At 37.7% G+C, this 25279-nt stretch overlaps 1 protein-coding gene across 1 annotated transcript in view; it reads right to left on the reverse strand.

Moving 5' to 3' along the window:
• The window catches only part of LOC127618389 (kinesin-like protein KIF1B), a 47192-nt gene extending 22662 nt beyond the window's left edge, over positions 1-24530 (reverse strand). The window contains exons 1-11 of the mRNA XM_052090800.1: positions 24459-24530; positions 22085-22164; positions 21131-21237; positions 20550-20633; positions 20169-20349; positions 19416-19488; positions 8238-8340; positions 6248-6396; positions 4848-5026; positions 3929-4069; positions 1672-1923 (exon numbers count right to left, since the gene is read on the reverse strand). Coding sequence (XP_051946760.1) covers positions 1672-1923; positions 3929-4069; positions 4848-5026; positions 6248-6396; positions 8238-8340; positions 19416-19488; positions 20169-20349; positions 20550-20633; positions 21131-21237; positions 22085-22164; positions 24459-24515 — 1406 coding nt within the window. The 5' untranslated portion in view covers positions 24516-24530. The remainder of the gene's footprint in view (positions 1-1671; positions 1924-3928; positions 4070-4847; positions 5027-6247; positions 6397-8237; positions 8341-19415; positions 19489-20168; positions 20350-20549; positions 20634-21130; positions 21238-22084; positions 22165-24458) is intronic.
• Between the last annotated feature and the right edge of the window lie 749 nt (positions 24531-25279).

Below are 25279 nucleotides of genomic sequence, written 5' to 3' on the forward strand. Positions count from 1 at the left end.
CAATGAACAATTGTATTTTCATAAAATAACATTAACCTAAATTAATAAACACTGTAAATAATATTCTTCATTGTTAGTGCATATTGCATTTACTAATGTTAACAAACAGAACCTTAAATGTAAAATATTACTAATTAATTAAAATCAATTCAAATTTCAACTCATGAATCGAATAGGCATTAATGTAATAATTCAGTTTCTTGCCCAACCCTGGTTTTATGGATAAATAAAACCAAAATTATGTATTTTAAGATTGTATAAAAATGTTTTTTACGTTTTTCGAGGCTAGGGGGGCACACATAGTGTTTTTAAAGACTGTTTGCAGTCGGAGAGCTCCTCCTCTCCCCCGTGGGCAGCCTCACGGCCAAGAAGGAGAGCTATCATTGTAGCACATCAGTGATGTCACAATGACGCAGGTCCATATACGCCTCTGCATCGATCCAGACTATGCTGCCTCTCTCATCCTTTCTCTTCCTCTCTTGCCTGATAAACAACAGCTTCACTCATATGATAAAGTACACAGAATCAAATGATTATAAAAGAAAAATATAATTAAAAATGAACAGTTATATAATAATAACAATAACAGTATTATTAATATAAAAATAAATAAATAAAATAAATGAAAACAAACACAAATGCATGAGGGTTAAAACAAACAAGACAGATGGTTAATGTAGGCTGAGCTCTGATGATATGAACAAATGACTGGAGAGCTGAAAGAGGTAGCTGGTAGCGGTTCATTGATTCATTCCAACATTTGTCTTTGTAAACCCTCCCATAAGGGGGTTGCACACCGGACGCATCTGGCAGATGACATGGCGTGTGCTAAAATTCAAAACAACTGTTTTCTATGAATGTACGCCCACATAGTCTGCTCGAGGCTGCTCAAATTTCTGCCGTGCCACAGAGCGCACGCAGCAATCGAATATTTTACAACAAATTTGACCCAAATCATTATCAATGGAAATATATTACTTACTCTAGCCTTGTTCATTCTTTACGAAAGGAAAACTGTTAACTTTTGTGTGTACTGTCTGTCACGTGAACCATATCGACGCGCCCTGTGTTTGATACCTGTGCCGTGGTCCTAGCCGTGAAGCGGCGTAGCGCTTCTCGTCTAGTTTGTGACTGCCTTTAGAGAACATTTTTCACAACCCAATCAATTCCCAATGGATCATATCAAGTCCCACAGTTTTCCCTGGGGAATATCCTATTTCACACGGAAAAACTTCATTACAAAATGCATCATTACTGTTTGTTTAGGCAGTCCGACATGCCGACTTCTACCTCGTACAATGCCATGAGCTGGCGGCAAACAAACTGTTTGGCTGACAAAGGAAGATGGGTAGAGTTTGGAAAACCTGTTTGGACATATTGGTTATTTCTGCATTTACACCCGGTGGCATTGTAGTGCAGAAATTACACACTTGAATTTTCAAGCCTGCAAAATGTTTGTTTATTTTCATGATGCTACTAAAATAATGGAGGGGTTGACAGCATTTGCAGTCAATTCAAGAGAAATCTGAAATATGGCAAATGAATAAGTCTTCTTAGATACAGAAGCTCAACTAACAACAGCACACCGATTCCAACCACCTCTCTCCATCACTCTGTAACTCATTCTCTCTCCATCTCTGATGCTTTCGCTGAGCAGTGGCCAGCACCAACCTGCCCACCAGGATGAACCATGGGGAACGGTCATAGAAGGGGTCCTGGCCATCGCTGAAGATGTCAGAGCCCTCCTCAGTCCCAGCATCTGAACTGGTGTCATCCACAAAAGCTTCATCATCCATGAAGTCCTCCATCTCACTCTGACGTTCGTCGGCTAGCTCGGTGATCTCAGAATCAGTGGTGGAGAAGGTGGGGGAGGGCGTGCGGTCAGCCAGACGCTCGTTCACACAGCCATGAAAAATAGGTGAGCTAAAAAAGGGTGCGTGGGTAGGATGTAGGTACAAGCAAGAGTTTACAGTGTTATTTTAGAAGCCCACATGTAAAGGGCAAGATTTTAGACATCCAGGGATTTATTTTCACTTTGTGCTATGACCACTATGACCATATGCAACTTATCCATTTTTCATGAGCACTAATTCTAAGTGCCATTTTCGTGCCAGGGCAAAGCGCAAGCGGGCTAGGAGTATGTGCGCAAACTGTGTGGGTATTGAATGGTAATGAAGTGGCGCAATTTGCTATTATTATTTTTTAACTCGCTGCAAAAGGTGCCAGTGGAAGAAGTTGGAGAGAGTACAAATGTTTGGACTTGGTATGATGTTTCTGACCACTTCGTTATTTTGATTATGTTTTTGTTTCGTTTGAAGTGTAATTTGAATTAAGAGATATTTTTAGTTACAAATTGTTTCATTTTCATTCATTTAAATGAAAGTCAAAATAGACCGGTAGAAGTGAAGTGCGTTCTGATAAACACTGTTAATACTAACCATGATTTGTGTGACAGAAGGTGAAAATGTATAATATAATTACATTCTCTATAATTAGTAAATCCAAATCCTGACGAGATCACTGTCACTGTCTTAGAAATATGCAAGGACGCAGTTAATGCACAAAATAAAGTCCAGAAGATTCTATTCTTCTAATTCATGGCATACAGACCATATACTCTACCAACATCTTACAAATGAGTGGTCTTTGTTTATATCACTGGTGTTTGACAGGGAATGGACTATATAATAGCATGCAGATGGTGTCGGAGAAGAATCTCAGAATTAAATTTCACTTTACCCAGCACATTACCACAATCGCCAAACCCACTTGCACCTAGACTTAGCGCATGCTTGCACGAAAATACAAAAACTTCATGGCCATGCCCACTGACATTGTGTGTATGACTTTTAGCTCTCTTAAAATAGGGCTCTATAACAGAAAATAATAAACATTGCAGGAACATGAATCATTAATTGAAAATCAACGGGTTCAAAAGTCTGAGACCACACTGAAAATATACATTAAAGCACGGGAATGAAAAGTTTTAAGATTCTTGATATTTTATCATTTTATAATCAAGAATCAAAATGTACATTGACCATATTAAATCCTTTGTACAAAAGATCAGATTTCCTTGCTTCCATTACAGCACACAAGATGTTACAGCACACAAGATGCTCTTTGGAACGTTCTCAAATCATGCTGGGATAACATGGATCTTTGTTTAGCACAAACTTGCCAAGTACAGTACATGTTTAATTCACTAAAATTAGTAAGCTGATAGTGGGCTTTGTAGTGAAAACCCTAAAATTAATCAAATGTGCAAAAACAGAAGAATTTTCACTAGTGGTCTCTGATTTTTGGACCCCAATACATATAAACTTTACAAATCTTGAAGAGGTCATTGAAGCTAGTCTAATGGTCAAAATGAAACAAAAAACAAAAACATAAATCAGAAATTAATTCAAAACAAATTCTACAGTGAGTGACAGATGGAAAGCACAAAACAAAGGATTTTCCATATGAAAGGAATGTGATGAATATTTAAAATAATGATAATAGATGAAAACAGTGCATTAAGAAAAAACAAACTACACAAGCACATAATGAAACACAATTATATAAGGGGCATAAGTATCGAGAAAACAATGCAAAACAGACATAACTTAAAATAATTTTAAAAAGAAAGCATGATTTAAATATGAAGAGGAAAACAACAAAGTCTATGAAAATGACTAAACAAACATGTCATGAATGATTTATGCATTCCACTTTAACTAAACACATTTCTAAAGCAAGCAGCTCTTCACACAGCGAAATGCAGTTTATGAAGTACAAACAGAAATTCAATGCATTTTAAACCTTCTCTAAGCCATTTTACAAGACACAACATAATACTCAAGAAAGATTTGACCTCTGTTAATATGCTCAACCACATCTCAGAGCATCTCAAAGACAATAGAACAAGGTTAAGTGATTATTGTACCTCCCAACCAGTTTGAACCAATGGAAGCGGTCATAGAATGGATCACTGCCGGTCAGGGCACCTTCCCCATCATCCCCTTGATTGGAGGAGGCCATTTCACCTGCACGATCATACATCTCTCGCATTTGGTCAAGCCTTTGCCTGCAAGAGCAACAAAGCACGGTTCAGTCAGAAATCACCATAGAATGAGGAAAATTAAGGCCTTTCTCTTCAAGATTAAAATAATGCATTTCAATGCATATTTTCTCCCACCACCCCGAGAATGGAGAAAACTAACACAATGTTGTGTGGTAATGTTGTTACAATCAAAATAAACATCTGTAGTGGAGGAACGGGACCAAAATTTCCCATTGGTGTAAAGCTCCCATTTGACACTTGGCATGATAATGAGAGCTTGGTTATTTGGTACAATTGGAGGGTTGTTTCAGAGTTTGAACCTACAAAAATAAAATTACATTGCCACCCCACCACAGCAGTTGTGATCTCGAATACCGAAGACAAAGAAAATCAATAGTACAACCATTTAACCTATTAAAATGGGTAATTATAATGTTTAATGTTGGATGATATCAACAAAACCATGGAAAATGGTAATGTAACTGACAGGTGCATGGCAAACCTCAGTATCTGATGGATGTCTGAACTAGTTCGTCCCCAGTAAAAGACTGTAATTGCCATCCAATTGCCTGAGTTTTATCATGTTCTTTTACAAACATAACCCTGAGAAAAAATTACTTCCAAATTTTAAAACATTACAAGTAAAAACAGCAACTGTAAAAGCTTTAAAACCGAGCTTTGGGATTTCTCTTTTGGCAGCAATTACTAAGTATTCTAAATGTTTTGCTTCCAAATAATCACTGCACAAGAAGTAAAAGACTTCTGTTAGATCACTGGGGCAGGCTGGCAGCCTGAGGCTTACTTAAGCTTCTCCAGCGACCAGTAATGAGTGGCTCCATTTTTCAGGTCCTGTACCTCCACAGCCACCACAGTACGAGGGAAAGGCCTGGAATCACGCTCTTTCTCAGTCTCTGAAGGTAGCAGCTCTTGGGGCAGTGGAGAGTACAGGGTGTCCGTGAGCAAGACAAACTGGAACTGGACCTAAAGACAGAGCAGAAAAATGAGACATAAGGGAAGGAATGACAGGAAAATGTGGGTTGTGCAGCTAAGTGGGTAAGACCTGGGCTAATAACCCAAAGGTTGCAATTAAAAATCACAAAATCAAAATGTCAATTTTGTGGAATTATGTGTGTTTGCTTTGAGGTCATCTATATGCTAGTTTACTCTTCAAGGGTTAGTTCACTCAAACAATCATCTCGCTTCAGAAGACATGGATTTAAGCACTGGATTAGTATTTCTATAATGCTGTGATTTTTGGAGCTTGAATGGTCTGGAGTGGTGGTGGCGTAATAGGCTAAATCACATAACTGGTAATCAAAAGGTTGCGGTTTCGATCCCCACGGCCACCTCCATTGTGTCCTTAAGCAAGCACTTAACTCCAGGTTGCTGTGGGGGATTGTCCCTGTAATAAGTGCACTGTAAGTCACTTTGGATAAAAGCATCTGCCAAATGCATAAATGTAAATGTCTGGTCACCATTCACTTGAATTGTATGGACCTACAGAGCTGAAATATTTTGCTTAAAATATTAATTTGAGGATTATTAAATAATGATGGAATTTTCACTTTTTGGGTGATCTGTCCCTTTACGTCACATTTCAAATGTGTTCAAATAAGAAACGCAAGAAAGACAACTACGCTCATCAAGCCATTTTATCGCGCCTTTAACTACAGATTGCTCAAGGATTACCCTTCTTGATGAAAAAATCAAATGCATGCTGCTCTGAATGAAAATAAAGTAAATGTAATTAAATCTAATACAAATCTAAAAGAGTTTCCACATACTAAAGAAAAACAAATTGCTCTGCACCAACTGAAGCTATAAATACTTGGTAATAAGCAAGAGCGTATTATAAATCAGAAACATCTCAAGGCTCCGCAACAGGGGTCTTACACAGAGCAGTTGAGCAAAAGAGGCATAAACAACCAAAAGTGGAGCAAGTGATAGAAAAGAAAACTAACAAAATTGACAGTGTGCAATCTTTTTGACATTTATGAGGCAACTGCTATAAGCAGACAGATGGGTAAACTGACAGTAAAGCAACAGAGATTTGACTAAAACAGGGCAAATATACCATAATGCCCCCACAAACTCTATTTATCACAGTTTAACAACATGAGCGAATGTATCAAACTGTTTCAAATCAGTTACATGATATCTTGAAATAACAGTATACACACACACACACACACGTGACCATACCTTTTTCTTGAGCTCCACACTGATGGCATTGGCTTCTTTGAGGTATACAGCATTGCCCCAGAGCTGGTCTCTGACAGAGGTAAACTGGTGGTACCTCCACTTCCTAAAAGCCCACTGGGCCAACTCATACTCATGCTGGGTCCAGGGCACTGCAGAAATACAAGAGAGATGGTGACTTCAAGTTTAATAATTAATATAAGTAGTAATAGTATACAAATGAACAAAATAGTAGTGTGGATAATGCACATTTTTTAAATATGCATAGTGAACTACAATGTAAAAACAATTCATTCTTCAGTACTGTGTATGTGTACATCTCAACTGCTAGATGAAAATCCAAAAGTAGAACCTTCAGTTGAAGTCAGAAGTTTACATACACCTTGGACAAATACATTTAAACACTGTTTTTCACTGACATTTAATCATAGAAATAATTCCCTGTCTTAGGTCAGTTAGGATCACTACTTTATTTTAAGAATGTGAAATGTCAGAATAATAGTAGAGAGAATGATTTATTTCAGCTTTTATTGCTTTCATCACATTCCCAGTGGGTCAGACACTTACCTGCACTTTGTTAGTATTTGGTAACATTGCCTTTAAATTATTTAACTAGGATCAAATGTTTTGGGTAGACTTCCACAAGTTTCTCACAATAAGTTGCTGGAATTTTGGCCCATTCCTCCAGACAGAACTGGTGTAACTGAGACAGGTTTGTAGTCCTCATTGTTCAAACATGCTTTTTCAGTTCTGCCCACAAATTTTCTATTGGATTGAGGTCAGAGCTTTGTGATGGCCACTCCAATACCTTGATTTTGTTGTCCTCAAGGTCATTTTGCCACAACATTGAAGGTATGCTTGGGGTCATTGTCCATATGGAAGACCCATTTGTGACCGAGCTTTAACTTCCTGGCTGATGTCTTGAGATGTTGCTTCACTATATCTACATAATTTTCCTTCCTCATGATGCCATCTATTTTGTAGAAGCGCACCAATCCCTCCTAAAGCAAAGCACCCTCACAACATGGTGCTGCCACCCCCATGATTCACGGTTGGGATGGTGTTCTTCGGCTTGCAAGCCTCAACATTTTTCCACCAAACATAAGGATGGTCATTATGGCCACACAGTTACATATTTGTTTTATCAGACCAGAGGACATTTCTCCAAAAAGAAAGATCTTTGTCCCCATGTGCACGTGCAAACTGTAGTCTGGCTTTTTATGGTGGTTTTGGAGCATTGGCTTCTTACTTGAGTGGCCTTTCAGGTTACGATATAGGACTCGTTTTTACTGTGGATATAGATACTAGTCAACCTGTTTCCTCCAACATCTTCACAAGGTCCTTTGCAGTTGTTCTGGGGTTGATTTGCACTTTTTGCACCAAACTATTTTCATCTCTAGGAGACAGAATGCGTATCCTTCCTGAAAAGTATGATGGCTGCGTGGTCCCATGGTGTTTATACTTTAATACTATTGTTTGTACAGATAAACTTAGGCATTTAGAAATTTCTCCCACGGATGAACCAGACTTTTTTTTCTGAGGTCTTTTGCGGATTTCTTTTGATTTTCCAATGAGGTCACGTAAAGAGGCACTGGGTTTGAAGGTATGCCTTAGAATACATACACAGGTACACCTCCAATTCAGTACAACTTCTATCAGAAGCTAATTGGCTAATTGTCTAAAAGGCTTGACATAATTTACAAGTTAACATCTGACTCACTGGAACTGTGATATAGTCAGTTAAAAGTGAAACTATCTGTCTGTAAACTATTGTCCAATTACTTGTGTCATACACAAAGTAGATGTCCTAAATGACTTAGTCTATAGTTTATACTTAACAACTATAGTTTGCTAATATTGTTTAACCACTCCACAGATTTAATGAGTTTTAATGACTTCAACCTAAGTGTATGTACATTACTGACTTCAACTCTACATGAGCAATGTGAAAAAAGTTTGATTAGTTAGGATTTTTTCACTCAAAATCCTCTACCTTCATCCTCCTCCTCTTCTTCCTCCTCTTCATCAGGTGTCTCTGCAGCCAGTGAGCGAGTCTCAACCTGTTTCTGCAGCTCTTGCAGTTTACTCTCATAAACCTTTGAGGTGTGATGAAGAAAAAGGAACCTTACAGTCACTGAACCTCAGAAAGACATAGTAAAGCTTCAAGAACAGTAACACGGTAGCTTTTACAACTGTGTGCCATTTAGCTTGTTCATGAAAATAGATTCATTATAAAAACTCTGAGGTTTCAGAAATGTGAATTGCTCTACAATGGCTTGCACTACAATGTCAATAAAATGTGACTATAGTAAGACTTACACAGAGGTAAAGGTGTTGTGCACCAACATTACTAATTTTGCACACTGATAAGGACAATTAAGATCCTGTGCACCCATTCATCCTTATTCATAAACATAAATGAACAAACTAGATTTTTGCAATTGCTTTGCCATTCAAAAGTCACCGCCATGATACTAGTGAGTTCAGGGTGGTTGCCATGGTGTTGCTATGTTGATGCTAAGATGCTCTGTGTGGGCTTTGGTGCTTTGATATGCGGTTACTAATGTTTCCCAAGTTTCTAGTCTCAGATATGAATTGGGCTCCTCCAACATAAGTCGATTGAATTTTTCTCACCTGTATTCCAGAGCAAACGGTACAGGATGGGTAACACACTAAAGTTGAATACATAAGGTACGGGATTTAAACAAACCACTAAGCCTACATTTGAGCAAAACAATAGCAACCACCACTAAACGGTGGCTATGAAGAGAATATAAAATATAAATATAAAAAAATCTTACTGCACTGTCCAACCAACCTATATAATAAAAAAATAAAATAAAAATATTCCCTAATGCAGCAAAACTGTATTAAGATTTTTACTGGCACCAACAATGTCTAGACTCTTTAATATCCTAAATGGACCTGGCAGAGAGCAAACTATTTTGTTTAATACACATAATATTGTCCTAATGGTAAAAAAATCTAGTCGTCCCACATAGTTGTGTGGAACACAAAAGGAGATTTTAGGCTGAATGTTAGCCTTAGTCACCATTTACTTTTATTGTATGGAAAAATATGCATGAAAGTGAATGGTGACTGAGGTTAAATTTCAGCCTAAAAATCACCTTTTGTAATCCACAGTACAAAGTCATATGGGTTTGAAACTACATGAGGGTGAATAAATAATAACATAATTTAGTTTTTTTTGGGGGTGTTAAATATAGGTATTTAACCCTTTAAGCTCTGAAGGTGTTTTTAAAGATTTCCTGTTTCAGTGGCATCCCCAAAATGCTTATAATAAAAAAAATAAAAAAAATAATAAATTTAAAACACACAGGGGTAAACATGGGCCAAGTGTGTTTGGTAAAGAACTTTTTTTTTATTGATATAGATTATGATACATTCTGAGACTCTCGGCTGAAAATAAATCACCAAAAATTTACCTTTTTTTCTCTCTTATTTTTCTGATTTGACATTATATAACTCAGGGTTTAAGTAAGGTGGCTTCGAAAAACTGCTTTTGTTTTGTTCCAAATCATGTCAACAGTATCTCAGAAAACGTTTGTATTGATACGACAAAACAATCCAAAGTTATAGCATTACAAATATAATATATCAGTGTCCAAAAAGGTCTTCATGTGTCCAAAAGTCTCTCCAAACATAATAATAAGAACTAATTACCCATGCAATGCATGCATGCTTGTGGGCCCACCCGAAAGGGTTGAACCCAATAGAGTAAATTCAGGCAAATTGGGCACATTTTCACCATTGAAATTACTGTCAAATAGTGGCCAATTTACATGAATTCCTCATACCATGAGACTAACTACTGGCTGACAGCTGCCATGTCTTCTAAGAGCTTTAATGGATTATAAAATCAATATGATGTATAAATCATATGGAAATCATTTAACATTTATTTGATTTAGAATAAAATCACTGCTAAGAAACATGATGCGATGTTTGTACAGATTAAGACATGGCTCAGAATGTCATTGTATTTCAAACCTGTCCGTTTTATTTCAGTCATGGTCTGAAATCTGATTTCCAGCACAAGTTTACAAGGTAATAGCAATATTAGTAAAACATCAATAGATCTCTGTACACTAAAGATCATATGTTGGACAAAAATGCCCCCCAAAATAACACATTACAATACATGGCCATTTGGAGGCACTTGATGTCACCACTGCATTTAGATAAACACTAGACAGAGTGAGACATACCTTTAAAGGGTAATATACACTCACCTAAAGGATTATTAGGAACACCTGTTCAATTTCTCATTAATGCAATTATCTAATCAACAAATCACATGGCAGTTGCTTCAATGCATTTAGGGGTGTGGTCCTGGTCGAGACAATCTCCTGAACTCCAAACTGAATGTCAGAATGGGAAAGAAAGGTGATTTAAGCAATTTTGAGTGTGGCATGGTTGTTGGTGCCAGACGGGCCAGTCTGAGTATTTCACAATCTGCTCAGTTACTGGGATTTTCACGCACAACCATTTCTAGGGTTTACAAAGAATGGTGTGAAAAGAGAAAAACATCCAGTATGCAACAGTCCTGTGGGCGAAAATGCCTTGTTGATGCTAGAGGTCAGAGGAGAATGGGCCGACTGATTCAAGCTGATAGAAGAGCAACTTTGCCTGAAATAACCACTCGTTACAACCGAGGTAGGCAGCAAAGCATTTGTGAAGCCACAACACGCACAACCTTGAGGCGGATGGACTACAACAGCAGAAGACCCCACCGGGTACCACTCATCTCCACTACAAATAGGAAAAAGAGGCTACAATTTGCAAGAGCTCACCAAAATTGGACAGTTGAAGACTGGAAAAATGTTGCCTGGTCTGATGAGTCTCGATTTCTGTTGAGACATTCAGATGGTAGAGTCAGAATTTGGCGTAAACAGAATGAGAACATGGATCCATCATGCCTTGTTACCACTGTGCAGGCTGGTGGTGGTGGTGTAATGGTGTGGGGGATGTTTTCTTGGCACACTTTAGGCCCCTTAGTGCCAATTGGGCATCGTTTAAATGCCACGGCCTACCTGAGCATTGTTTCTGACCATGTCCATCCCTTTATGGCCACCATGTACCCATCCTCTGATGGCTACTTCCAGCAGGATAATGCACCATGTCACAAAGCTCGAATCATTTCAAATTGGTTTCTTGAACATGACAATGAGTTCACTGTACTAAAATGGCCCCCAGTCACCAGATCGCAACCCAATAGAGCATCTTTGGGATGTGTTGGAACGGGAGCTTCGTGCCCTGGATGTGCATCCCACAAATCTCCATCAACTGCAAGATGCTATCCTATCAATATGGGCCAACATTTCTAAAGAATGCTTTCAGCACATAGTTGAATCAATGCCACGTAGAATTAAGGCAGTTCTGAAGGCGAAAGGGGGTCAAACACAGTATTAGTATGGTGTTCCTAATAATCCTTTAGGTGAGTATACATTGTCTGTTGTACTTCATACATTTCCTTAGCTGCTCTTGTGGTAGTTAAGAGTTGTTGTCAGCACCGTACATTACTGTTATTGTAGCTTTCTTTATTTGAGAAGGGCAATGGCATACCTACATAGTTACATTTAAAAATTTAAAACAAAAATGTTTTTATGTGGCAAAGCTTGGAGTGATTTGTACTTCCAATTCTTTGCTCTTTAGAATCTATAGCCTGCTGTTGATTACCACAGAAAATAATTTAGACTCATACCTCAATTTGTAACAACAAACTAAAAGTGTTAACAAATCTTAATTTTCAATAGAAGACTTTGGGACAACCGTAGTGCACTTCCACACATTTTATTTTTTTTCAAACTGAGGTGCAAAATAATTTTTTTATTGTATTCAACCTTAAATATTCCTTTATTAGCACACTACTACTACTACTTCCGTTACTTTCAATTTCAGAAATTGCCAGTATAAAAGTTTTTACGGTTGAACTTTTAATAGTTTCATAATAATATACTATAGTACACCAAAACAAAGGGTTTAAAACAGAAATAAGGCATTATTTCTGACACCAAAAACATTCAAGATGTGCATTCGTATGAAGCAATGTTGAGGCATGGACTTCTGACCAACTTGGCTAACTAGTACTTTGCTATAGCCAGAGCAGATGACATGAAGAGGATTTCAGGACATGTGCTTTGGTAATACACAGCTAGTACTGGGTCACGCTTGGGCACTGAGGCACACAATTGCATAATTATGTCAAGGCTTAAGCTGGGAAAATCACAGTGGCTTAAGTTTAAGGACATGCAACTACAATAATCCTATGTGATTGTAATTAATAGGAGTGAAAATATTGTTAGCGAAGAAGAAAACTCAGAGGTAAGTTTAATCAAAATGAGATGCGTTCAGTGGCAATACACATATACATACATACACTGTATATAAGATGTGAATTCAAGTAAGATTAAAACAAGGAGAATTAAACTTTGTGCATCATACACCAGTCAAGAAAATCTGATTTGGCTTTTAAAGGGAAAGTTACTTAAAAATGTAAATTGTGTCATCATTTACTCACCAGTACGTTTTTTTTTCCAAAAAGGCACGTGACTTTCTTTTTTCAGTTTAACACAAAAGGAGATGTTAGGCAGAATGTTTGCCTCAGTCACCATTAACTTGCATCAGATCTTTTTTTTTCATACAATGAAAGTGAATGGTGACTGATGCAAACATTCTACCTGGCATCTCATTTTGTGTTATATGAAGGCGAGTTGATGACAGAAAATTTTTGAACTGTCCCTTTAAGGGTTATAACGGTTTTCTTTCCCAAAAACATGCATAGTCTCAACTAGGAGCACTGGAAACCATGGAAACAGCCTTGTTAGAGGTCTTTCCTTGTGTTTTCTGAGGATTCGCTTAACACACAGCAGACACCAGAAAATACATTCTAATCATGTTGAGATTGAGAACAGCAGAGTGTTCTAGAACATTGACTCCATCCCGTGGGAACAGACTGCAACCCCCTATTGAGGATCAGAGTGCAGCAGACAGTTTTGAGGAACAATAGATGTAAAGCATGCGCTGAAGCAGGTTTGTTCCCGCATTTCTCAAAAACTTTGCTTAAACTGCATTTTTGGGCATGGATGCTTTTTGTAGAGTGGTTTCTACTCAAAATAATGCAGAACCAAATGTAATCAAAAAGGATGCCAGTCTATTTCGGATGGAAAGGAAATTACTGTACACTATTAGGCTGCATAATATGTATGTACATTTAACATTAATATTAAATGAGTGATTAGTAAAAATCAATGTACCATCTTCCCAGTCAGTGGCAGATTTAGGCATGGGCGACATGAGTAGCCGCCCACACAGACAAGTTCCCAGTGTTTTCTTCATATATTTATAATGTTTACTTCAGGGTTCCCAAACCCTTTGTACAAAACATTTCAAATAACATTTCCTTGACCGTTGCATGACTTTTTCAGTTGTTCCTGATTACAAGACAAGACATTTTCAAATTTATTTATAAAGAGAATAATTTTACAATGAGCTATTTCCAGCCAATGATATACTTTAGAGCTGAGCATTAAGTAACGACAAAAAAATAGTAACTATAAAAAAAATTTAAAAATCAATGACTTGTCCATGACTTTGAGCTTTTATTAATTTCCATGACTTTTCCAATCCTGGAAATCAAACTTTTTTAAATTTCCTGATATTTTCCACAACCATGGGAACCCTGTTACTTTTATGTGCCAAGTTCAAGGATATTGCAAAACAGACTGTTAATGACACATAAGTCAATAAGGCACTTCTTAATATCTTTAAAAGCACTCCTTCATAAACCTTAACCCATATCTACATAAGGCAGTTAGAGAAAGGCCTTTGCACCACAGCTTTCATAATCAATTAAACTATCGAATGGGAATGTCATTTGCATCTCTGATGCACGTTTAGACATTCAAGAGGATAAAATATTCGCTATTAACCTTGCAATTCCAGCATTTACTAAACATGCTGTCTATGTACCTTCAATGCATAAGCATGATTGAATTGTAAATATAGTGCTACTTTGACTTAAAAATTCAAGTAATGATTCAATGTTAAGAATTCTCATTGGACAGTTTGTTTTTAATGTTGCAGTGTAGTGGTTATATGTTCCTATGCTTTAATCTATCCTGACTGTTGGGACCAGCAGCAAAACAAAGTAATGTAAATGGAGTCAAATCAATGTTAAAGGCATAGTTCACCCAAAAAATAAAATTCTGTCATCATTTATTCACCCTCATTTTATTGTAAACCATATGAACATAAGATGTTAAACATTATGTTCCTCTCATTCACCATTCTCTTTCATTACATCTTCTTCCATTAAATAAAAGTGAATGGAGGCTTTCATTCTGGCCTAACGTCTCCTTTTGTGTTCCAAGGAAGAAAGACATATGTGTTTGGAACAAAATTATGTGACGTAAATAGTGATATAATTTTAATTTTAGGTGAACATCCCTTAAAAGTAGGGTATACCTAAAATCCATTTCCCAAAAAAAAAACAACCCCCCGACCCCCATAAAAAGTTTAAGGTTAAACAAAGTTAATACTACAGTCAAGAAATTAAGTGTATCTCTTCCAATACTTAGCGTTCCCAATACGTAGATAATTGCATAATAAATTGCATAATTAATCCAGGCTCAAAAACACTGTTCTGAGATGTTGCTGTGGCTTGGACACCTTTATCCCACTTATTGCTAGACTTACTACCAATATGCATTGTTAACAAAGATGGGGGACTGAAATGTTGATGCAAGGTGCTCATGAAATGTGGTATACTGTATATTCAAGACCGCAATTTCAATTTGGATCCAATAATGACAAGAATATTGTTCAGTGTTTTAAAACAAGAGCCACTAAACAGTTTGGCTTGATGGGGACAAGCTGTCCAATGCTATGATGATTCTCTGTGAATTTGTGATGTGTGAATTGCAGTATCATCTATTTCTGTATAAGACTCTATGCCCTGGTTCCAATGTCACACTGTGGTTTCTCGACTACCCTTCAAATTGGGTGCAGACATTTGCCTACGCATACGGGGTGGGGTGCAAAAATTGTTGTGGTGGCTCAGCTGCTGATTGGGTGGGTACTGCTGGTAGTTGTTGCTGGTATCAGTATTGTAATGACAGGACTGTGGGTGCTGTTGTTGGTGATAATAATGATGCTGGTTTTGGTTGTAGCGTGGCTGGTAATAGGGCTGTTGAGTGTGAGACTGCTTCCTGTTCCCAGTGTGCAGGGACTCGTTAGAGTCTGTGGCTCGCTGGTTGCTATTGAAGGAGTTACTACGGCCTCGTTCATTGAGATTGAGGCCTTGATTATTTCTTTGACTTAAGCCCTGCTCAAGATCTTTGCTTCTGTGTTGACCCATTGGACTAGGAAGAGAAGGGTATGCCTGGAATGTGGGCACCAAATGCTCTCTAGGTTCTGCTGCCTCCCCTGTATCCTCCTCTTCCTGAACTGCTTCTTTGGGAACTTTCAACTCTATGACCTGCTCGTCAGTGATAATGATATGAGTGCCAGGGGTCCAGGAGTTGCGATGCTTGGGGTTGCTCTTGAAGGGGAAGCGCAGCTTCCGGTCTTCAGGTGGGATAAAGCGGTGGGGACCATTTTGCCTGCGGAGCTGCTTGGAAATCTCTTGATGCTGGAGGTTCTTAAGGCGTATCTGCTCTTGCCGCATCAACTGCATACGCCCGCGTTGGAACGAAAAATCATCATCTATAAACTTAGACACCTGCTCGTTCGCCTGTTCTTCATCAGGCTTGTTGTCTTCAGCAGATTTACCCTCACTGGAACTGCGGACCCTCATGGGTTCAGAACGAGTAGGTTTCTCATGGGCCTCGTTGGAGATCAGTGGGAGAACTTGCTCCATCTTCAACATCTTGTTTCTTAAAGCTCTGATCTCTTCGTCCTTCGTGTTGTTTTGCTTCTTGACCTCTTGCAAGATGTCCTCCAGCTTGTCTATGTGGACCTTGAGGTCATCCATGTCATTTACACCTCGCCCATTGGTTAGGACATCTTCGATTCGCTCGTCCCCAACCCCTACAGTGTCCCAAACGTCTCGGGCCACTGCTCTCCAGGAGTCTCTTTCGATTGGGTCTTTCTTGTTGTAGGCGGCACACAGCTCCTTCATTTTCACTATGGCCAAAGCTTCGATCTCTTGACGGGTGTGCCGGAAATCGTTCAGTGCCACTTCATAGCAAATTTCTTTGACTGCCTGGATCTTCAAATCTGATATGGTCACCCATTTTGAGTCCTTTGTAAGACGACGACGCTGAGGGATCTGGTACATTTTGATTGGCTCTCGCCTTTTACCACTGCTTGGTAATCCACACTTTTTGACTATGGTTTGGAGCTTGCTGGGAGGTAGTTTCTCCCGTAGCGAGGTGATGAGTCTCCAGCTCTCCTCGCACGACCTCTTATCAGAGTCGTCACCACTATCAGAGTCTCCGTCCTTAAGAGAACAAAACAGGAAACAAACCAAAGAGTGCGAAAACAAAATGGGAAAATTAAAATGGGAAATCCAAATCAAAAGGAATGTTTTCTGTAAAGAATGGACAGTGTTGTGATATGCAAAATGGGAACCTCCAACTATGAGATAATGCTTTGTGATAATGAGATTATAATGGAAGCAGATGCATGGCTAGTGTTAAGCTATTTTTAAATAAGAGTTTTTACGTGAACATTTCTGACGTGGCTGACTATGTAAATATGACTACAGTATGTACGTTAGATGTATGGGACTCATATACATTTTTTATTTCAGCAAAATGTATGCCTTATCAAAAATAAGTGTGCACTTAAACTACTTGACTATTAATAAACTAATAAAGAAATTACACAGCAAGTAAATACATTATTTATATCTATAGGATAGCAGTTAACAAATGTGCAGAGAACAATGCATTTGACAATAGCCAAACTTTCCAAACATGGAGTGTCATCATTATTTTGATGTATATTGTGTACATCAACCAGTGCCATTTAGAAGTTCACTGCAGACCATGTGCAGAAACAAATTCAAGTCATCATAATTCCCAAGTTGCATATCAGTATACAAAAAATAAATGCAAGGCATGACGGTCATGATTATGAGAAAAATGGCAACAAAAATAGGACAGATGTTGTTCTAATCCGCTGTTTTGGTTGTTTCCGTGGTCTCTTTTGTTTTTGTAAAGTTTAAAGTTTAAATGGCATCCTCTTCAATTAGAGCTCTTGGAAGTTGCACCCCAAACATGCTTCAGTGGCATGCAACAAAGCCTTAAGAGTTTGCTTCATTCCCTCATATGAAGTCCTTGATAGAGAAAGTTTTTAGAGTTTTCTAGCTCTAGCAGTGGGTTAGACTCTTGCGTGTTTATTACAGGTCAGTAAAAAGAGAAGGAAACGAGAAAGGAGGCTCGAAGGAGGTTAAAAGCATCCACTACGAGGTTAGTTGAGAGAAAATGCAGTTTCTCATTTTCCAGGTCAAGTAAACAAAGGACAATTAAAAGGAAAACTACAGTCAAATAACACAGGAGACAGCTGGTGACCATGTAATCATGATTGTGTAATCAGTGCGGTGTGTGATATTATTGTCGTTCTGTGCTTGAGATTATGTGGATGAGACCATCGGAGCATTGGAAAGCTTGTCATCACTGATTGAGACCCCCAGCATGGATAGCTGTGTTATAGCATGCCCTCTGTGTCCAGCCAGACACAGATGTGTACAATAAAATAAAAAAAGAAACTACAGACATCAATGAGAAACCACATTGTCACTAGCCTTCATCAACTACAGCAGAAATCTTGGGTTATGGCAACAATGCATTGCAAATATCAGCAACTGCATTGAAAACCAACAAACTCAGACAAAACAAAATCTGCTTAAATCAAACATCGACTTAAGCTAGACCATTTTAACAAAACTGCTCAGCAACAAATACTAAATGAGGTACTAAGTACCCTATAAATTAATCTGTTAAACATGCTACAAAAAACATGCAAAAGCAGCAAATAGAAATAACAAAATAAAAATAGAATTAACCAAAGAAAGGGCAATATTTACTCCAGTTCAACTTAAATGGTACATGGCAAACCAGTGCCTTACCATATGTGTCCACTGGCACGGAGTAAGCTGGCATATTTAGTTTTTGCTGGCATATTTATTCCCTATCAGAGCTGGGAGGCTGGCTTGTGCAGAGAATTGTGGAATTGACAAAGGACTGGAGGAAGAGTTGAGAATGTCAAAGAAATGCTTAACTGTATTTGTCAATTTGAGAATTGTTCAGGTGAATGCAGTGATATTTGCCCATCATAAATGTTAAAAATCTGCCGATAATGCTCAGGATTTTGGTGGATTTGGTGCTTAATGACATTGAAACCTATTGGTATATTTAATTTAGATTTCAAATGCTGATTGCATGCTTTCATTATGGCTATGCTGTGGCTGGCTCAACAAAAGTGTACTAAATTGACAACGTATGTACACTTTGGGCATTTGGAGAAAGTCAGAATTTTTTCCTGAACTGTAAATCATGCATAATTGATTACTTTATTGATCGTTATAAAACAATCATAAAACATCCTAAAGACAGCCACACAACTACATATTATACAGATCTCTGGTGTTTTTAGCAGTATTGAACAGATTTCTTCCGGCCCAGTGGACATGTAGGGGTTACACAATAATGGTTCTGATTTCCTAAATATACATTAAATTCTCAAATCTATGAGAAAGAAGTGAAAATTTAATAAGAAAACTTCAAAAATCTTGCTGTATCAAACTGAATATGTAAATCAGTTCATATCAGCAATGAGAGGGCCATCGGCTTTCTGAATCCAGACAGAGTGGATTCAGTTTCCATGCAAAGAGGTTCAGCCATGCATTGGGATAAGTATTTCACACATACACACACGCACGCACGCACACACACACACAAGTCTCAATGTGTCAGAGCTAAAAGTGCAGAATTAGTGCTGGTTGGACTTCAGCAAAGTATGTGGGGAAACTAGGGGCCCATTTTACTGGAAATGGCACATCTCTTCCCTCAGTCTAATGAAAGTTGCTGACAAATTTTGAAAGGACATACAAGATTCAATTGGAACGGCAAAACAGGTTCTCTATAAACAACAAAAGAAACTAGAATTTTCCAACAAGGTTTATAGGAAACAGAATCAGCCTTACCAGTCGCTGTTGTTCAAGCAGCTGATCGGCTTCCTCCTTTTCTTTTTTGTAAAGTATCTCCATCTCTGTAAGCCTGAATACAGTGAGAGACCACTGCATCAATGAGCTGCTCTTTCTTATGCTCAGTTTCTTTCTGCAAGATAATCCTAAAAAAACCTTCTTACAATAATCCATTTCATATGTGATCACATACCATGCCCGTAAAAGAGCTTAAACTGTGAAATGTAGATTTTGTCTTCTGTAGCTGGTGGGTGGTTTCTTACTCATATAAATACAGCAGCCATGGCTTTGGCTGGCTATCCAACCCTAAACTAATTATTAGCTAGACCAGTGGTTCTCAACTGGTTTTGGTGCAGGACCTAGATTTTATTTATCATTCAAAAGATTGGATGAGGGCGTGTCATGCAAACTGTCTGGCATTTGCCTAATTTAGCATGCTTCTACCAAGTGAATGAATGATCACCAAAATACTGTCGCGTTTGATTGGATGCACAGCATTTGATGTCAAAAACAAAAGATATGGAAAGTGTTTTCTTTTCCATTTTAAAGCTATTAGGCCTATTTAATTTGCTTTCCTAACAATGCATGATTGCATGGTTAATTTATGAATAAAATATTTTGTATTTAGCATTGTTTTTTCCCTTCTGTCCTCGACCCAATTAGAACCGAACTGTGATCCACCAGTTGAGAACCACTGAGCTTGAGGTGCAAGCTTTCTTAAATAAAACTACAGGACTATTAGGGATTTCGAACCTCTTCTCCATCTCTTGTTTCATGTCGATACCCTGTTTCTCCAGCAGTTCTCTTTGAGCAAAGGTCCAGTCCACCGGCTCCACGGGGGTCTCAGCTGTGGGGGTCTTCTCACGCTCTGCACGAGCCTGCTCAGGGTGGTTAAACCGGAACACGTGGTTCTTTCCCATGATAATACGGTTACCTGAGTAATGAGCAGGTATGAACACATTCAAACAAGAATTTAGTAAATAAGTACATTTTGCACCAAAGATCATACATTAGTAAAGGATAATTCCCATGGATCATTTCACATTGGTTTTTATACATCTACAATTTAACCAGATTAAACCAGTGCTGTAAATCTGTTCATCTGGAATGGGAAATCAGCTGCCAGTGACTCACCAGAGCGCAACTGGACTGCAGAATTCACACGCTTTCCGTTCACATATGTTTCAGAACCCTCACATGGCTCCAACATGACAATTACTGTAGGAACAGCAAAGAACCCATTACTTCCAGCAGCAAGGCATAATATTACTAAATAAGCTATGGGGCTATGCTTTTAAGTCATTACTTAAATCTCCCTCCTATCCCCGCTTAATATGCAGAGACAACTTCAAGTAAGTCATTTGTAGGTTGATTTCCCTAAAAAGTATAAACACTGTGGCTCTATGGCCTATAATCAGAGTATCCTGACCAGCCTGGCACAGCAATGGCTCAAAGGTGCGAGTTTGACTAACCGATGGAAAATGAGGGGAGTGTTCAGAAAACCTGTCTGAAAACAGCTGTATTTTTTGCAATTTCATTTGGCGATGCTAGTGGCACAGAAATGATAAATGTCGCCTTTAATGATCATTCAGTAAAAAAAAGTGGATAAATTTGCACTAAGCTGAGCATGTGTGATTTCATAGTGTTTAACAGTTGGCATATGAATCGGACTGCACAGTTAAATTCATCTAATTTTGTAATAATTGTGCTCTAACCATTTCCGTTGGCATTCCTCTCACTGCGGAAGATACAGTGTTCCTCTTTAATGTGCGCTCCACTTAGAACGATGTCCTGTCTTCGGTCTGCATCTGTCTGGCCCACCCTAACAATTCAAAGACATCCATTTTCATTACCAAAGAGATTACTCCAACATCCACAACACATAGACTCACTCATTTTAAGCAATGCCTGACAGGTACATAGCTTTTCCTTACTCTTGTGTACTATTGCATATGTAATGGTAGGCAGCTGGAAAATAGCTGTGCATTGTGTAAACATGGATGGATGGATGGATGGATGGGAGTCCCACTTTAAAAAGTTATTTAACTACTATGTACTAATGTTAAAATACCTACAAAACAATGTATTATTGTGTAACTACACGTTGTTCTGCAAAATTCTCACAAGTAAGACATTTGCTGCTACTGAGGTTGAAGTACAGGTAGATTTAGTGGTAAGTTTAACAGTGTATTTACAGATGTAATTAAATGCAGGTACTCTAAATATAAGTACACTGCAACAACACGCATGTACATAATAAGTGCATTGTATCAAATGCTTAAGTACATACAGTACTGTAGTAGTTAAAGACACCTAACATAAACTGGGTCAAAACAAATTATAAAAACTAAAATTAAAATATTTTTTATTAAAGTTTTAGGTTGATAATATAATTTGAAATGTAAAAAACTGTATTAAATTAGGTAAGTGCACAACAGAAGCATTTTGAACTTTTGAACAGTATGAACCCTGGGATTTCTGAAGGGGTTTATTAAAAAGGAGGAAAATACTAGACAAAGCCATTAAAGAAAATACTAAGATCAAAGCACAAAGCATCACTGTGTCCTGTGTATAACCCTGGACTGATTTGAGATGAATCAGTCATAAGATGCCTGAGTGAACGATACGGAATGGAAAATGTCCAAAAAGTTCCAGAAGTCCTTTCATACCTTGTTACTCCATCTTTGATATAATATAGCAGACATTCTGACATCAAAGGATCTTCGTTCAGGTTCACCAGGTGAGGGGTCTTTAGGGGAACAGAGGGTCAATGAAAACATCTGACAATAAGACAAGACCATCCTGGTGTCACTACAGCTACAGTTACACCAATACATAGACCAATTCAACTGTGAAATAATTAGGTTAAATCTTATAGATTTTAGAATGGCACACAGAATGTTCTCAAATGTGATAATGAATTACATCAGGCATTACAAAGAGCAAATATTAACTAAATACTATCAGGATACAGCTTTGAAACTACTTTGTCACAATCTACCACTATATCACCAACCTTTTTAGGGGAAAATACCCCATTAAAATCAGTATAGACTTCACAGGGCCTTTCAACGAAAAGCTATGTGTTAGGCAGAAAAAACGAGAGAGATGCCATGGAGGAGAAAAAAAAAAGAAAAAGAGAAATGGAAAGAAAACATGAATGAGCAAACAATGAATTGACAGAGGCAGGTTAACTGTTGATGTGTTTCAGGGAGGTACACTACAAAGACAACATTATTATTGTTAAACGGTGCCACCAATTTGCACTAATCACAGCAGTCTGATGCACACAGGCCTTGTTTGGCTGACAAAAGCATCGGTGCCTGAAGATTACAGCTGCTGTCACAGTGTAGCCCTCTTACGGAGCCACTTAGAGGACAAGGTAGGAATTTGTTTTCTAAAATAGTCTTCCATGCCCTCGCAAAACTTTGTGTTCCCTTGCAATATATGTTTTGTGCGCCCTTACAATGGTTTTGCATTTCCTTTACTATGGTTTTACTTGAGTGACTATATTTAACCTTGATATTCATAGTAAAACCATAGTAATAATACAGGAAAATGAAAACTATGGTAATAAAAATAATAATTGTGTGGTTATTATGGTTTAGTTACCACAAGTATTACCATGGTTAATCTATAGTAAAACCATGGTTCCTATATGGATACAGCATACTGTATTGAAACTATGGTGTCCTACAAAAAACATGGTTATTTAACTTACTTTCATAGTTACTATAATATTACTATAGTAAAACCATGGTTTCTGAAAAAAACAAAACATGGTTAGCCTACAACAACCATGGTTACTACAATATTACTATAGAAAAATAATTTTAGACAAAAACTATGGTTACTACAGTCTACAATATTACTATAGTAAATCCATAGTTAACTATGGTATTTGTATATTAAAACTATAACCACAAAATTATTATTTTTACAACCATAATTTTAATTTTTCTGTATTATCACTATGGTTTCACAACGAATATCATGGTTACTCTAGTAAAACCATGGTAAATTTATTGCAAGAGAATGCAAAACTATTACGAGGGAAAGCAAATCTTATTGGGAGGATACGCACTCTGTAATCTCACTCTCAGCTCTTTCATGTCTGAATATCAGGCTATCACTGTCTCTGTCACTTTCTTTCATCTTTTCCATCTGCCTGAAGATTTGAATGGAAAGACTGAACTTGAAAAACAGCATGGTATGAAAGAGCATATCATTCTGTACCTTGATGGGGATACTGATTCTAGCTCTAACTGCATCAGCTGTAGAGAGCAATTTCATTGACTCCACAAAAAAGATAAATGATGAATGGCTAAATGAAGTTTCTCATCTACCGTAACATTCATTCCAATGTATTAAGCTGACATACCCTGCAGTGTGACATGCTATACTCATTTCATTTAGCTAATTATTCTATAATTACTAGGCAGGTGGGTTTTATCATCTCATATTAATTGAGATACCACATGGAATATTTGTACTTTTAAAAAATCACGTCACACCACAAGAATTTAAATTAAGTAGTTAAGGAATAAAGGTGTTAAAGTGGTCACAAACTTGAAATTGTGCACCTAAAATATGCACATTCATATAAACTTTAACCTTAAATCTTGTGTGATCTACCCATGTACAAGGGCACTAGGTGCAACTAGAAGTTATGAGGACAGGTGAATAAAAGAATTCAGTATTTCATAAGGGCTTTGCTACTGAAACGGTTTCTAATTGTTTTATGCAGGAGCGTAACACATTTATGTGGGAAAGCTTACAGAGAATGTAAAAACCTTGAAATGTCACAAACCTGATTAGAAGAATAAACACTAAAGTCTTCAATAGACAATGACGTAGGTTTATCAGGACCAAACTAAATTGGATTCCATTGCAAGTGGAATGCAAAAAAAGATCAAAGAAAAAAAAGAGGAAAAGTGATGTATGATGAAATGCAATGAAAGAAAGGCCCAGGCATGAGGATATGAGAAGGTGACTGATGCAGAGAGTAAAGGTGATTAATGAATGAGTTTACATGCATTGTACCTTTTTAGGAGAGAAGACACCCAGCGTTCCGCCATCCTCCCTTATGGCCACGCCCATTTCTGCCAGCAGCGCCTCTCTGTGAGAAGGAAAAGCAAAAATCAGGCCAACCTAACTGCATAATCAAGGAAATTATATTCACTACACCGTTTTTATGAATAGTGAGGAATAAAAACAGATTCTTCAGTGAAAAATGTAAATGCTGTTATTATTTTCTCACCCTCATGCCATCCCAAACCCGTATGACTTTCTTTCTTCCATGGAACACAAAGGGAATAAATCCTGCAGGATACCCTAGCAACTCTTTTCCATTTAATGAAATAATTGGGGATTAAGACTATAAAGCTCCAAAATAAAAAATTATAATCATTTAAATAAAAGTATCATAAAATTCCAATACTGCTTAGTTACCACCAAGTCATCTGAAGCCATACTGTAGCCATTCTGAAGATTTGTGTGAGAAAAGTCATTATTCACTGAAAATCCTTGACTTTAATTAGATGGAAAAGACTGGCCAGAACATTCTTCAATATTTCTCCTTTTGTGTTCCACAGAATTAAGAAAGTCAAACATGTTAAAGCGACAGGAGTTAATACGAGTAAATTATGTCACATTTTTCATTTTTGGGTGAACTTTTGCTTTAATAAATGGGGAAAACTACTTGTATGACAAGCCCTGAGGAGGTGGTATGATGAATGTGTGTCTGTGAATGTTATCTAATGTGATATAAATGTGTATTTGATTGAGGAGTGGTTGGTGTGCTGTGTGATATTTGACAGCTTCTTGAGTCTGGTACAGACTGGCACCAGTTTAGCAAGCACATA

The sequence above is a fragment of the Xyrauchen texanus genome, chromosome 25 (genome assembly GCF_025860055.1).
Source record: "Xyrauchen texanus isolate HMW12.3.18 chromosome 25, RBS_HiC_50CHRs, whole genome shotgun sequence".
NCBI classification, from domain to species: Eukaryota; Metazoa; Chordata; class Actinopteri; order Cypriniformes; family Catostomidae; genus Xyrauchen; species Xyrauchen texanus.